This window comes from Helianthus annuus, chromosome 13 (assembly GCF_002127325.2).
Source record: "Helianthus annuus cultivar XRQ/B chromosome 13, HanXRQr2.0-SUNRISE, whole genome shotgun sequence".
Taxonomy (NCBI): Eukaryota; Viridiplantae; Streptophyta; class Magnoliopsida; order Asterales; family Asteraceae; genus Helianthus; species Helianthus annuus.
In genome coordinates, this window is record NC_035445.2 from 165,221,927 (window position 1) to 165,238,421 (window position 16,495).

At 40.1% G+C, this 16,495-nt stretch overlaps 1 protein-coding gene across 1 annotated transcript; it reads right to left on the minus strand.

The window, feature by feature from the left end:
• Positions 1-15,074: 15,074 nt before the first annotated feature.
• On the minus strand, positions 15,075-15,506 carry LOC110902328. Its single transcript, XM_022149016.1, has one exon. It carries the CDS (start codon positions 15,504-15,506, stop codon positions 15,075-15,077), a length of 432 nt encoding a protein of 143 aa, XP_022004708.1.
• Between the last annotated feature and the right edge of the window lie 989 nt (positions 15,507-16,495).

Here is a 16,495-nt window from a genome sequence, read left to right on the forward strand (position 1 = left end):
TTAAATATACACGACTGTAATGTAATATTAATCAATTAATTAAGGAGTATTGCCCTGTAATAATTCGAACTAGACGTCATTGACCATTGTCAGTCCCACATTTGAATGTTCCCCATGCCAGTCCCACCTTTCACCTATTTTTCCTTAACCGGTCCTCAGTTAAAAAGACCTAACGGAGTTAAGTTTTTTTCGAATTACAAACTGACGTATTAGGGCTTTTGATCAGAACGAGGATACGAGTCTATTGATGTAAAACTTACCTTGAACGGTGCTCCAAACGACTTGATTTTTGCTAATTGTAAGTTTAAACACTGTTTTCATCGTTTGGAGCATAATTTCAAGGTAAGTTCTGCATCATTCAACTCGTATTCTCGTTCTGATCAAAAGCCCTAAAACGTTAGCTTATAATTCAGAAAAAAACTTAACGGAATTAAGTTTTTTTAACTGAAGACCGTTGGAGGAAAAATAAGTGAAAGGTGGGACTGGCATGCGGAATATTCAAAGGTGAGACTGGCAAGTGGCAATGGCTAATAACGTCGAGTTGGAATTATTACAGGTCAATTCCCCATTAATTAATGTGGTATGGTCGATCCATTTATCCTTAGCAAGAAAACAAGCACTAGAAGAACATAATAAACTCCAATAATCTACAATATCCATTGGCATTTGCAATAATAAAAGCAACTGGTATACAAAAAATGACCTAAAGTTATGCCCACCCAAGCTTACTTTATGAATCCCAATGTGAAAGTTGAAAAACATGTGAATTATAAAAGAACACAATAAAGTATAAACTGATCTTTCTTTGCCACATGTGTCCTAAATCAAAAAATAGAAAGAGCCCATCTTCTTTTACTCTGCGTTTGCGTTAATGTTAGCTTCATTCCATTTCTAGAGCTCCTTGCTTACGTTTGGTTTCGCACCAAGCATTTTGATGTTTAGCGATAGTGGTAGCGAATTGAGAAAAAAAAATGAATATTGGATTTTGATAATCTCAACTATTCGCCGTTGGCCGCCACCACTCTTAACTTCAAAAATAACCACGGGCACCGGCAGTCCCAACTATTAACATACTGGTCTTCAATGGACCCTGACTCACAGAACCATAACACCGTTAGTCTCTGGTCACCAGAAAAACGTATTTAGCCAGAAAACTCATTTTTGGCCGGAAAACTCAACATTTTCGTCTCAAACCTCTTTGTAACCTTATTACGGACCTTTTGGAACCTTTTTCTAGTAAAAACCCCAATTAATGAAGTCGTTGGAAGACTCCTTTTTTGCCGGAAAACTTCGTTTTTGGTTGGAAAGCTCAACTTTTTGGCCAGAAAACTTAATATCTCCATCCCAATCTCTTTGTAACCTTAGATCGGACCTTTAGAAACCTTTTTCTGGTCAAAAACAGTTTTCTGGCGACCGGAGACTAATGACATTAGGGTTCTGTTAATCAGTGTCCATTGGTGGCCAATATGTCAATAGTTGGAACTGACAGTGGTTATTTTTTAAGTTGGGACTGTTGACGGCCAGCGGCAAATAGTTGAGATTATTAAAATCCAATATTAAAAAAACAACAAAATCGTTTTAAACAAGACTGATCTAAATGATCGTTACGGGGGTACCTTATCCATTAAGTTGTCAACACGGTGAAGCAACTACGCTAATGTCGATCTAAGTTTATTTTTTTTTTTTTTGGTAGGTAGTTCTATGAGATCGACGTTGCTGAAAATGAAATATAACTAAAAGGTTAGTACAGGTATATATAGACATGTGCACACACATGTTGAGTCGTTAACACACGTGCAACACATGCACAAATTTGTGTTTAGGTTCTTTATCTAGATTGTTGTGAATTTGAAATTGATACCAAATACTCACATCTTGTTATTCCCATATATAAATATATAAATAAGTAACTTTTTCATGCATAAACATTTGTAATTTGTGTTTTGGGGATTTTTCAAAAAAAAAAAAAAAAAAAACTTGATTTTTTAGTTTTAACCCAAAGGTTTTTACCTTTTGCAATTTTAACCCTACAAAATTTGTTTTTTTTAAGTTTAACTCAAAACTTTTCATTATTTGCAATTTAATTTCACAACTTTTGTTAATTATACTTTTCGTCTTTGGTTTAACGTTTTTACGTTTCGTTACGTATAGTTCTAAATTTTTCGAGTTATTTATATTATTCCATATATAAATAAGTAACTTTTTCATGCATAAACACTTGTAGCTTGTGCTTTGGGGATTTTTCAAAAAAAAAAAAAAAAAACTTGATTTTTTAGTTTAGTTTTAACCCAAAGGTTTTTACATTTTGCAATTTTAACCCTACAAAATTTGTTTTTTTTAACTTTAACTCAAAACTTTTCATTATTATTTGCAATTTAACTTCACAACTTTTGTCAATTATATTTTTCATCTTTGGTTTAACGTTTTTACGTTTCGTTACATATAGTTCTAAATTTTTCGAGTTAATACGACGCAACGTACGAGTGTGGTTCAACTTTTTTATGTTTTGTTTCAAATTTTACAAGTTAACACGGCACAACGTGCATGTGTGGTTCAATGTTTTTACCTCTATTTTTTCATGTTTGACAGGTGCGTTGCAACACGCAGATCCTATATCGAGTCAGTGTTGGTGGTCGATCACGTGCGTGTATGGGTGAACGTTTTTACATCGTCTATTTTTTCCCGTTTGACAGGTTTAACATAACGTGCAGGTCCTAGGTCGACTTAGTTATAACTAAAGAATCCCCGCCGCATTGTGGCGGGTCTCAATTCTAGTTTATTATAGAATTAAATATCATTTTAGTCTCTGGTTTGTGTCATTTTGTCAGTTTAGTCTAAAGGTTTTATTTTTTGCCTGTAGGTCCAAAAAGTTTTCATCATTGCCATTTTAGTCTACTGGGTTAATTTCATCCATATTTTCTGTTAACGAGAAGGGTAATTCGGTCATTTTATATGTAATTCTGTTAAGTAGAAGAGTAATTTGACCATATAAAATGACCGAATTACCCTTCTCATTAACAGAAAAAATGGATGAAGTTAACAAAGTGTGGACTAAAATGGCAAAGGTGAAACCTTTTTGGACCCACAGGCAAAAAATAAACATTTGGACTAAACTGACAAAATAACCCAAATCACATGGACTAAAATGACATTTAACTCTTTATTATATCTTGTAGGTGGGTTTGTAAATGGCTTGCTTTGAAGTTTGTACACGAGTCGTCAGCCTAGCCCGAGCCATGGTTGGCTCACTTCTTGGCGTTTGTTTCGCTTGCTTAAATTAACTCATCCTTTTAACATCATATAGACCAAATAATAACCTTTTTTTTTTGTTTTTTAAGCCCAACTTTTCATCATTATCCGGTCCACGACTTCTTTGGATGAATACATCTCCTTTCTTCTAAGTTCTAACAATGTAAGCGAGCCAAACCAGGTTGTCACAAAGTGAACCAAATCACACAGTGACAAACCGAGCCATTTTTTTAAACCAAGTTGGGATTGAGCTCAAGTTTTCAACTTGGTTGAAAATCGAGTCGAGTCGAACTCGAGTCAGCGTGGCTTGAATCAGATCGAGTCGTGAACATTGTTATTTGTTATAGTTCTTTTTTCTAAGATAAGAACTCCTTATATTCAATAGAAATGAATGTAGTCCTTTACTTCTTTTTTTAAAGGTTTTCTTTTGGTGCTACAAGTTAAAAATATCATTTATTTATTTTAACCAAAGAGATGGTGGTCCATTAGTAAAGACAAAATCTTTAAATATCTGAGTTTGAGAGGGAGATGCCTTGAGTTCAAAGTCCCACAGATGACAGAGTTTAAAATGAAATTTGCCGTTAAAAAACTGTTTATTTCACATTGAACAAACTTATAAAATTGGACCAAATATATGATGTATGAGGTTTAATATGGTCATAAGTGAACCATGTTACTTCCATGTTCCTAGAGTTTTGTGTGTTGTTGGAATTCAGTCCTAACTTGAATGGGGTGTTTGGTTCGCAGGAATTTAATGAAATTTAAGAGAATTGGAATTTGAATTCCATCTCTTAAGATGTTTGGTTCACATAATTTGATGGAATTGGAATCCCAATTCCAATCTTCATGTGTTTGGTTGACAATGGAATTGGAATTAGGCATGAATTCCTTCAAATTCCTTTAACTAAAGGAATTCAAGATCCTTCCCATATGTGAAGGAATTAAAGGAAATTCATCGGAATCTTCGACCGTTTCGACCCGCACCGTTTCAACCCATATCGTTTCGACACATACTGGTTTTGATCCAAACCGTTTTGACCCATACCATTTTGACGCGATGTCACACCCCGATTTCCACGTGTATCACCGGTGGGCCCGATGGGGGATTACCGTGACGATGTTGGCAACAATATAGTCAAACCACACAATTATATAAATGCACAGCGGAAGCTTAAAGATAAATATATACTTCAACCTCTGGTTGTAATATCAAACGTATTACAGAAGTCGAATGTATCCACAGGGGGATCAAAAATAAGCATAAAGTATTGTTCAATCAGATACTGCATCAAGCTTGCGAGACTTATCACGACGCTAGGGAGCTATTACCAGCCAATTTACGTATAGTACCTGCACTTAATCTTTTTGGGGAAAATACGCCAGTTTACACTAGTAAATACATTCAACTGACACATTTGAAAATGTTTGTAAAAATTGATTTGAATGCACAAGGCACAAACTCTTTTATAACTTGGGAAAATAATAATAATCTTGTGAACGTATTACATGTTCTTTTATGCGTTCAGTAGCCCGGGTCGTGCCGGGTTAAAGATTAATAGACACACCACATTGCGTAAAACCGTAGTATAGAAACCAACGGCTACGTCTTTTAAATTAAATGTCGACAATATATACCGGGTGTACGCCTACACCGGGATGTCGAATGTCGTGGCCATTTCGTAAAATGATGCCAAGGATATCCGGGACAACGGTCATTAACCCCCCAAAGGCTTTTAAGAAACAAAACTGTTTAAATGAGCCGATCACATTATTCAATTAACCACCTCAGCGATAGAAGATATGATGCTCAATCAAGCGGTATTAATATACAGTAACCAAGCCCGTATAGGGGAAATAAGTTAAAAGTATTTACCTTTGCAAGTATATTCCTTAATTTGATTAAATCACCAATAGCTTTTACTGGGGCTCCTAATCTGGAACGAAGGTTTTAATTAACCTCTTAGAATCCTAACGGGTCTTTATATTAGCCGTAGCCTAGACCGGTTGGTTCCGATATATATAGATATGGTTTAATCGCGCGAAAAGGCGAAAACCGAGAATGGAGTGTGATTCTGACCCAACAAGTTCAGAGACTTGTTTTATATGGGTTTATTGTTCACACTCTGGATTTTAGGGTCCAAACAATATAATTTGACCCATATCGGCTAATTTATGAAAACTAGTTTCATAAGCCGAACCGTGCGCGCAATAGGCGAAACGGTTAACCATGAGAGTCTTACGCTTATTTCCTAAGTCAATATGCCTTAAAGAGGTTGTGGTATCAGTAGGATACCTTCCGTGATGCCCGTAACGAGTTTAAGTTAATATTATGCCCCGTAGGGGCTTTTCGGTCATTTTAAAGACTTTTAAAGTGTCACACCCCAACCGATGGCGGAATCATCGAGGCGTGGCACTGAGCGAAACAGATTGTTCAGAAGTTTCCACAACAACTATCATACAATTTAGTTTTATAACACGTCCCATACCGTGTCCCAAATAATAACAAGTTATCATAGAAATCAACTAAACAAGTTTAGAGCTGTTTCGCGACGATTTTCGGTATTTCGGCCTAGAACGATGATTTGAGGATGATAGAATTCCCTAATCAAATTACTTTTAGTCCCAACTACTATATCTACATACAAGCATCCTTACACCACGTTTTGGATTCGATTTCGATTGAGTTTGATTCACCTTGAGTCTCGATTTGATTTGATGGATTCATCACACATTACAACGTAAATAAACATGCACAGATAACACGTAAGGCACACACACACGTATAAAAAGCGTTAAAATCTCCACACTTGAGTTCGACGACTGATTCGATTGGCTTTGACTATTGATCGATTAACTTTATCGCATTGTTACTTCCCATTATTCACAGTCGGTCGATTATTGATCCGCGGTTGGATTATTGGTCGATTAGTTTGATTACACAACACTTACTCCACATAGTATGACAATGAAAATCAAAATGAAACTAAAATAAGATAAAACATATCTAAATTCATCTTTAATTCCAGTAACAGTCCGTATTTGACTTTGACTTTGACATTAGTAAAATACGGGGTGTTACAGCCTCCCCTTCTTTAGGGAATTTCGTCCCGAAATTAGGCTGAGAGCCGTACATCGCCTGTGATTTTACCAATTTGATGCTTCAGATCTATGTGAACAACTGCGGGTACTTGGCCTTCATGTCACTTTCGAGCTCCCAAGTGAACTCCGCGCCTCGTTTGCCTTCCCATCGGACCTTCACGATCGGGATGCGAGAGCGCCTGAGTTGCTTGGTCTGTCGGTCCATGATTTCGACAGGCTTTTCCACGAAGTGTAGTGTGTCGTTGACCTGAAGATCGTCAAGTGGTACGACTGTATCTGGATCGGCTACACACTTCCGAAGGTTTGACACATGAAAAGTCGGGTGGACATTGCTGAGTTCCTCCGGTAATTCGAGTTTGTAGGCGACTTTTCCGATTCTTTCCAGAATCTTAAAAGGTCCAACAAATCGAGGCGCAAGTTTCCCTCTTTTGCCGAATCGGACTATACCTTTCCAAGGGGATACCTTCAAAAGCACATAGTCACCAACTGCAAATTCGCGGGGCCTACGTCGTTTATCGGCGTACATCTTCTGTCTATCCTGGGCCTTTACCAAGTTTTCCCTGATCTGGTGGATTTTGTCGGTCGTTTCTTGCAAGATCTCGGGACCGGTTAATTGGGAATGACCGATCTCGTGCCATACAATAGGCGAGCGACATCTCCTACCATACAAGGCTTCGAAAGGTGCCATTTCGATGCTGGAGTGGTAACTGTTGTTGTATGAGAATTCGACCAGTGGCAGGTGTTTCCCCCAACTTCCACCAAAGTCTATAACACACGCACGGAGCATGTCTTCAATAGTACGAATCGTTCTTTCAGTCTGTCCGTCGGTCTGCGGATGGAATGCGGTACTCAAATTCAGCGTCGTACCTAGAGCTGCTTGAAAAGTTTCCCACAATCTCGAGGTAAACCGAGCGTCACGATCAGAAATGATGTCTCGAGGCGTACCATGATTCTTAATGATCTCGTCGGTATAGATTTGGGCTAGTTTGGCCACCTTGTAGTCTTCTCGTATTGGAAGAAAGTGGGCTGATTTGGTCAGACGGTCGACTATAACCCAAATACTGTCGTGACCTGATGGCGTGGTCGGAAGCTTAGTTATGAAGTCCATAGCTATACTTTCCCACTTCCATACGGGTATCGGCGGTTGTTCGAGTAAGCCAGAAGGTCTTTGATGTTCAGCCTTAACTCTTGCGCAAGTTAAACAGCTAACAACGTATAGAGCGATATCCCGTTTCATCCCAGGCCACCAGTACTTGTAACGAAGATCCTGGTACATCTTGTCCGCACCGGGATGAATGGAGTATCGGGATTTGTGGGCTTCGTTCATGATAATCTTTCGCAAATCTGTCCTCCTTGGAACCCAGATTCGGTCCAGATAATAGAATATCCCATCGGCTTTGCTTACGAGATGAGCCCCATCGTGATAGATTCTCTCTTTCTTCAACGTACGCTCGTTGAAGCAAGCGTGTTGCGCTTCACGGATGAGAGCTTCGAGGTTATACTGTGCCTGGGTATTTCGAACACCTATCACGTAATTCTTCCTGCTGAGAGCGTCAGCAACTACATTCGCCTTGCCTGGGTGATAACGGATCTCACAGTCGTAATCGTTGAGAAGTTCCACTCATCGGCGTTGACGCATGTTGAGTTCTCTCTGATTAAAGATGTGTTGTAGGCTCTTGTGATCGGTGAAGATCGTACACTTAGTACCGTACAGGTAGTGTCGCCAAATCTTTAACGCAAAGACAACTGCGCCTAGCTCGAGGTCATGGGTTGTATAGTTCTTCTCGTGGATTTTGAGCTGTCGAGAAGCGTAAGCTATAACCTTGTCTCGTTGCATGAGGACACAACCAAGACCAAGGTTTGAAGCATCACAGTAGACAACGAAGTTATCACTTCCGTCTGGCAGCGTAAGAATTGGTGCATGGCACAGCATGTATTTCAGGGTTTGGAAAGCAGTCTCTTGCGCGGTTCCCCACACAAAAGGCTTGTCTTTATGCGTAAGGGAGGTAAGCGGTACAGCAATCTTCGAGAATCCTTCGATGAATCGTCGGTAGTAACCTGCTAATCCGAGAAAAGAACGAACTTCTGACGGATTCTTAGATGTGATCCAACCTTTAACTGCCTCGATTTTTGCAGGATCGACGTGTATACCCTGACTATTCACAATGTGACCCATAAATTGAACCTCCTCCAACCAGAATTCACACTTGGAGAACTTGGCGTAGAGTTGGTTGCCCTGAAGTAACTCGAGAACCAATCGCAGATGCTGCGCATGTTCAGCTCTCGATCTGGAATAGATCAAGACATCGTCGATAAATACAATGACGAAGCGGTCTAGGAATGGTTTACACACGCGATTCATCAAGTCCATGAAGACCGCGGGTGCATTGGTCAAACCAAAAGGCATGACAACGAATTCGTAGTGGCCATATCGGGTTCGAAAAGCGGTTTTGGGGATATCATCTTCTTGAATCCGCAACTGATGGTAGCCTGAACGTAGATCGATCTTGGAGAAGCACTGAGCACCTTGTAACTGGTCAAACAAATCGTCGATTCTGGGCAAAGGGTATCGGTTCTTGATGGTTAGCTTGTTCAAATCCCGGTAATCGATGCATATTCGGAACGACCCGTCCTTCTTTTTGACGAAAAGGACTGGTGCGCCCCAAGGAGAAGTGCTCGGGCGAATAAAGCCTTTTTCAAGTAACTCTTGGAGTTGGTTCGACAGTTCTCGCATCTCAGAGGGAGCGAGTCGGTAAGGAGCTTTGGCAACAGGGTTGGCTCCCGGAATAAGGTCAATTCGAAAGTCGATATCGCGACTGGGAGGTAATCCAGGAAGATCATCAGGGAATATCTGAGGAAATTCTCGGACAACTGGAACATCTTTGACTTCAACTTTCTTTTTCTTGTCCTTCTCCGCTATTACAATATTGGCCAAGAAGGCTCGATATTCTTTACGGAGATATTTGCTGGCTTTGAGGCATGACATGAGTTTGAGGCCTTTCGCAGTAGTTTCACCGTACACACATAGAATATCACCACTAGCTAACACAAATCGAATCATTTTATCGAAGCACACAATTTCAGCATGATTTTCACGAAAAAAGTCCATGCCTACTATGATATCGAAACTTCCGAGCGGCATTGGAATGAGATTGATTGGGAAGATGTGATTGTTGAGTTCAAGAGTACAATCACAGAGCACGGCCTCTTCAATTCTCTTTTTCAGAGTACACCATGTTTACTTCCTTCCCTTTACTTTCAGCCATCTTGTCTCGAACCCCTTTGACCAAGTGGGCAAGTTCTCCTGACTTGACGGCCTCTTCAATTCTCTTTTTCAGTTGGAAGCAATCATTGGTGTGATGTCCCTTTTCTTCATGGAATTCACAGAACTGAGTGGAGTTCTCGTTTTTCCGACTTTTGGGGAGAGGCCTGGGAGGTCTGAAGTTTTGCTTGACCTCTTCCGTTGCCAGGATTTCTTGAGGGGTTTTGGTGAGAGGAGTGAAACTCATACTCTTATCTCTGCTTGGAGGGTTTCGCCCTTCAACCCTTCGAGGGTCTGAACCCTTTGAGCGTCTGTCGTAAGAGTTAAAGTTTCCTCTCTTTCTGGCTGGGCTGCTGCTTCGCCAACCGGAACCCCTTTTTCTTTGTTCTTTGATATCAACAGCTTCCTCTCCTCGGATGTGAGCCTCGGCTCTTTCAAGAGCTTCTTCCAAGGTTTTGGGTAGAGATTTGTTGAAATCTCGTGTGAGATACTTAGAGGTTATGGCGTTCATAAAACCGGCAACCCTCATTTTCTCATCAGCCCCCACGTAGGTTAGCCCTTCTTTCTTGTACCGTTCAATGAATGCTCGTAGGCTTTCATCATCTCGCTGTTTTATCTGGAAGATCACTGTCGCGTCTTTAACGTATCTCCTTTGTTGGGAGAAGTTTGCCAGAAAACCTCTGCTGAGATCGTTGAAGCTTCGAATGCTTTGGGCAGGTAGATCGTTGAACCAGATTCTAGCGGATCCAACAAGGGTCTGCATGAACATTAGGCAGCATTCAGCGTTCGTCCACTTTTCTATTCGAGCAGCTCCAGTGAAGATCTGAAGATGATCTTCGGGATCTTCAGTCCCATCATACGTTCTGATGTGAGCTGGCATCTTGATTTTAGACTGAAAATCATAATCAGCTATCTGTCTAGAAAAGCATGAAAGGTTACTTGGCTTGTAAGGTTTAGCCAGGTCTTCTTCATGTCTTGTGTCTACGTTGTTGTTGTTGCCAGGGTTTCCCTGGGTGGCAAGCACCTGATTGATGAAGTGTTGCCAGGGGAAGTTGGCCATCATTTGAGACATCATGTTGGGTATGAAATTGAAACCTTGAAGGCTTCCCGGACCAACTGAGCAACTTACCCCGAGGGGGGTGCTGGCCACAGCACTTCGTGCTAAAGGGAGCACGGATAGGGCATGCTCCCATGTGGTAGTTAGAGAAGTGGGACAATTGGTCACCGGGGATTGTAGGAGTTGGTCGAGTGTTAACTCGTGCCCCAGAGGAGTACCACTAACAGTTGGTTAGGAAGAGAGAATGGGATGAACAGTGGGGTTTGTCACAGTGGACAGATAAGGGTGAAGGTTTGAAGGGTTGCTGGGACCGGCTTCACTTCTTGTAACGAAGGGTGGTAGAGGTGGTCCAGGAGATAACGTTGGCTCAGGCTCGTCGTAATCTAGACGAATCCTTACACCCTTTTCCCTTTCTCTGTTCACATGTTGGTTAAGAAGTGATCTTAGCTCAAGGAAGTTATTAGCGACCCCCTCGGGGGTAAGTTCAACGCGTGTCGGAGTGTCAGACACACCAACGTTGGGAGACGGAGCTCCAGATCTGGATGGGGTTGGTGTGTTAAAGGTGAGGAACTCGGGTGTACTCCCCGGAGTTGAAAAAGGCGTTGTTATTGTTGTGTGAGCTTGACCACTTCCCGGGGTAGAGGTGTTAGGGATCTGGTTTACCTCTCCCGGAGATCCACTTTCTGACATAGTGGTTTGGGATGGAAGGAGCTACACGTACCAGGTCTCTTTTGAGGAGAAACAGCGGCGTAGCCCCACGGTGGGCGCCAACTTGTTGATGCAACAAACACGGGACCAAGGATGGTAGCTGGACTGGTCAGGCAAAAGGGCTGAAAGGTTTGATTTTGCCTAACGCAGGTCGCGGGGTCCCTCCACGTTTGCAAAACGTGGAAGGAGGTTCACTGGTATGTTTGAGTTATTTGCTTTGAAGTCCTTTCTCCAAGGTTGACTCGGATCCAGAAAAGAAAGCAAATAGAATGAATGAGATGAATCTGATGAAGAGTTATTTGGAAATGACAAGAACTCTTCAAATGACAAGAGATTAAGGAATCTCTCTGCTTTTTGGAATGTCCTTGAAGTGTTATCGAGCTGTCTTCTTATAGTGGAAGACACTTCTCGAAATGGCATGGACTATACTAGTGAAACCTGTTTGCTTATGGAGGGTTTCCCCTTTTGGGGTTGAAGGTTTTGGACCCCTGGTTAATAGAGTGTGCCTGTGCAGACCTGCTCTGACTTTGTGAGTTGGTGAGCGTGAGTTGGTGGGACGAGTTGGTGGACGTGACTAGTTACTGTTCCTCGATTCCCTCATTATACAGCTTTTCATCCGCTGAACCTTTCAACCTTTTAAGCTCTTTGCACATTAATGATTTTATTTGTCTTTGGGCTACCCCCGTCGTCAATTTTCAAGGGAAAAAATGGGTACACACCAACATATTGTGTTTTTACACTTGCATGTTTTTTGCGCTTGAATTACAATTTGTTGTCTTTCGCGTACTTTTTGATAACGTTCGTACACACCTTTGATACTATGTTGTGTCGTAAAGAAACACTAGGTTAAACGGGCGGTGTTAGACTAGGTTCGATAAGTTGGAGATTCTTCCGATCACTGTGGGTTCTTGAGAATATTTTGATCTGTAAACTAAAACCACTGTTAGGCTCGTTACGGGAAAGGGAAGATGTGGGTTCTTCTTGTAACCACCATCCAACGTGAGAATAAATATTGTTTTCTCTTGAGTATAAGTGGAAGGTGAGAGTGAGAGTAGATGGTATGGAATGAATTACCGGAAAGGGAGAAGTTCAGTATTCAAGCCGGGATGGTGAGAAGGGATCGGAAGAGACGTTACTTTCGAAATATCCTTTTATAGCACTTATATAAAATTAATGAGCATTTACACTTCATATAAAATTAATGAGCATTAATAGGAGAATTTGAAGGGCTTTTGGTAAGACAATAATCGGAAACTCTATATATATGGAGACAAGACAACTAATATTGGTGTAGAAGACATCTTACATTTTACAGAAAAGTTTCTGTTGCTATCTTTTAAAAATGGTGAAAACTTCATTGACGATGGTTTTCGTGATCGCCTTATATCTGTCCTTACCCGGTAAGCTTGGTTACATTCGTCCCTAATTGTTGTAACGTTGTGTTTTGAGTTTACACTAAAGAATTACGATTTGTAGGTTGGCAAGTCTCATGTGGTTTGGATGACAAAGGATTGGGAATGAGCCAGCAAGAAATTTATAAGAATGATGGTGTGACTTCCATGAAAAAACTTCAAAGCGTTGGTGATCCTTGTAAGTTGCCTGATGATTGCCAGATGTATTGCAAACGTGGCGTGCCAGCATGTTGTAACGAGCTATGCGCGTGTAGTTGTGACTTCTTTTGCAGCTGTCCTCCTAATTACTAGTTAGCCCACTGGGCATTAAGCTGTCCTCCTAATTACCATCAGCGTGTATTCTTACTTGCATGATCTTTATAGTTCAAGCACATTGAATAGTTGTGACGTGTTCAAGTGTGCTTTAATAACCCATGATGTGATTGAAATATGATATACAATCATTTGTGCGTCTTAAACTGACACTAATCAACTACTGTATTTAATCTCTGCTTATTAGAATAACCCTAATTAGTAACGACTTGTAAAAGATGTTTTTGCTCCAGTTTTAAAACTCACAACACATTTGTTTTGTATGACCAACTAGTAGATGCCCCGCCCGTGTTGCGGGACGATAGCCGAATAATTTTCAACCAATTAAAAAAAGACCATTATAATTTTGCTAGGGGAAAAAAAGAAAACAATGAGAAGACCGTAATTTTGAGGTCAGGGCAAAAGTGTATTTTTTCAGAACTAATGAGTCAGTGTTAGGCAACTCCTTGACACGAAAAAAAATAAAATCGAGTAAACCAATTAAAACAAAAAACCTTTATAGTTTTGGTAAAAAAAAAAACTAAATTGATGGGGAAAACGTAATTTTTAACTGAGGGCGAAATCATAATTTTAATTCAGGGATAAATTGTAAACTAAATGGACCAACGGGCGAGTGGCAGGAAGTTGTCGGCACGACTGTGATTTTGCACTGGGGGCAAACTTGTAATGTCACCAGGAAGGAAAAATGTTAATTTAAGTTGAGGGCAAAATCGTAACCTGGCTGTGAGAAAAAAAAACTAACGGCGAAAGTATAAATTTATACGGGGCAAAATGGTAATTTTGAGCCGAGGGCAAAATTAGAATTTTTAGCCGGGAGAAAAAGCGTAAATTAATTTTTTAGCGTGGCCAAAAACATAACTTTGACCTGATGGCAAAATCGTATTTTTAAGGGGAAAAAACTAATGGCAAAACTGTAAATTGAAACCGGTCAAAATCGTAAATTTTAACCGGGGGCAAAATCGAAATATTTAGCCGGGAATAAAAGCGTAAATTTATTTTTAAGTGGGGGCGAAAACATAAATTTGAACTGATGGCAAAAGCGTAAATTTAAAGAAGGACAAAATCGTAATTTTATTGGACCAATAGGGAAGTGTCAGACAGCTGCTTGAAAAAAAAAAAACAAAATCTGCCGCCCTTTTTAGCCAATTGAGAGGAGAAACTATTAAATGATGATGTCATCATCTTATAAATGTAGTAGTTTAAATGTATGACCAATGGATAAAAAGAGATCAGTATTTTCATTTCCTTACAAAGTGGAGTCTCTCATGTGTATATGGAGTTTCAACCCCCATAAAGAGAAAAATGCTCGGATAGTTCCTGTGGTTTCGCCTTTTTTCACCTATAGTCTCCAACTTTCTAAAACTATCTGAATAGTCCCTAAGTTTTCATTTTTTGTTCCCGGATAGTCCCTGGGTCTAACTTCAGTTACTTTTCTCTGTTAAAATGATGTGAAATGACAAAAATACCCTTTCCTTAAAAGGCCAAACCACAGGGATTATCTGGATATCTTCTTCATTTTTATTTATAAAACCCCACCACCACACTTCATCTTCATCCTCCACCCACCATCACCCTCCTCCACCCTCCACCATCACCGCCACAGTCACGCTGCCTTACTCCCCTGCTTCTCCGGTCGGTACAATCGGAAGACGAAACCACAGTTATCTCAACGATAAGCATCTCCAATCTCAGACGACAAGCAACGGGAATTAAAGAAGAAAATAACTGAAATAAGTTCAAATTTGTTGAAGCATTTCATTCATTGAATCATTGCCACCACTCAAAAGTATCATAGAAACTAAACACGAATCCGAATATTTAAATTATATACAGTCCACTCATACATCACGCAAATATTAATTTCTTTTGCATTTTTTCTCCATATATTACCGTTTGAATTACGCCTCTATTAAATGTGTAATTGGTTTTTTCTTTATGTATTCACAGCACCAAAGTTGAGTTGTTTTTCCAACTGTTATTGCCAATTGCTCCCATTAGGAACAAGGCAAAACCTATTGGAATTTCGATAAGCGTAGCACGGAACCTTTCCAGCTGATTTGTTGTAGCACAACGGAAGATTAAAAGGCGATTTTGACGACGTATACACACACCGATTACTGACTGACAGAGGTGGTGATTTCGGTGATGCTTCGGGTGTACCAGTGGAGGAACTAGATCCACAAGTACCAGACCCAGAAGCGGTTGAATGAGCCGGTGAGCATTTCTTCGGATTTGATAGAAATGCTCGGATTTTAATCGATTGCAGCGAAGCTGTTCGATCATATTCCTGAATGAGATGCGTCAAATCCTCATCACATGTTATGGTAACAAGAGCATCTAGATCTTCTGTAGGCAACTGACACCTCAAACTCACTGTCTTCCCGCACAATTCACCGACTTTCGCCATCAATTCTGTAAATCACAAGTAAATCACAATTAGTTAACGATTACTCTCGTTTACCTGTCACCCGATTGTACCGACCGGAGAAGCAGGGGAGTAAGGCGGCGTGACTGTGGCGGTGATGGTGGAGGAGGGTGATGGTGGGTGGAGGTTGAAGATGAAGTGTGGTGGAGGGGTTTTATAAATAAAAATGAAGAAGATGCCCGGATAGTCCCTATGGTTTGGCCTTTTAAGGAAAGGGTATTTTTGTCATTTCACATCATTTTAACAAAGAAAAATAACTGAAGTTAGACCCAGGGACTATCCGTGAACAAAAAATGAAAACTTGAGGACTATTCAGGTAGTTTTAGAAAGTTGGGGACTATAGGTGAAAAAAGGCGAAACCACAGGGACTATCCGGGCATTTTTCTCCCCCATAAATTTAACTAGTTTAGAAAGAAATGAGAAATTATAAATTTATAAATGTTAGTAAGAATAATACCATAAAATTCTTTCCAAAAATCCCGTTAAAAACTATTACCTCATTTATAATGTTGACCGTATTTAATTTCCATCTCAATATCGATATTAGGCCACCTGGTATACTCTAACATCCGTTGGTGTTAATCCTAGTTGGCATCCGTTAACAGTTGTTAAACCGCTCCTGAAGGGTGTTAAGAGGCATTAAAAACTTCACATGTTAAGATGTTAACCAGGAGAGAGAGGGAGAGAATCAAGCATTGCAAAATTTGTACACACACAACAACATGCTAGATGTATGTATTTTAATTAATTTTAAGGGGAGTTAATGGGGTTAAACCATTTCCTTGGTGTGTTATGAAGGTGAAAGAGGATCAAGTAGGTGATGTGGTGCCTACATGTAGTTAAAGGGCGTTAAAGTATACCCAATAGCCTTAATTATGTTATCTTTGTTTTCCTATACTAATTAATAAAAATACACTTGTTGTAAAACTAGCCTAAAAACACAATAAGGGAAAACAATAGAGATAAAAGCT

What these genes read in the sequence shown, in the direction of transcription:
- LOC110902328 (XM_022149016.1), bottom strand. Translation starts at nt 15,506, where the DNA reads ATGGCGAAAGTCGGTGAATTGTGCGGGAAGACAGTGAGTTTGAGGTGT.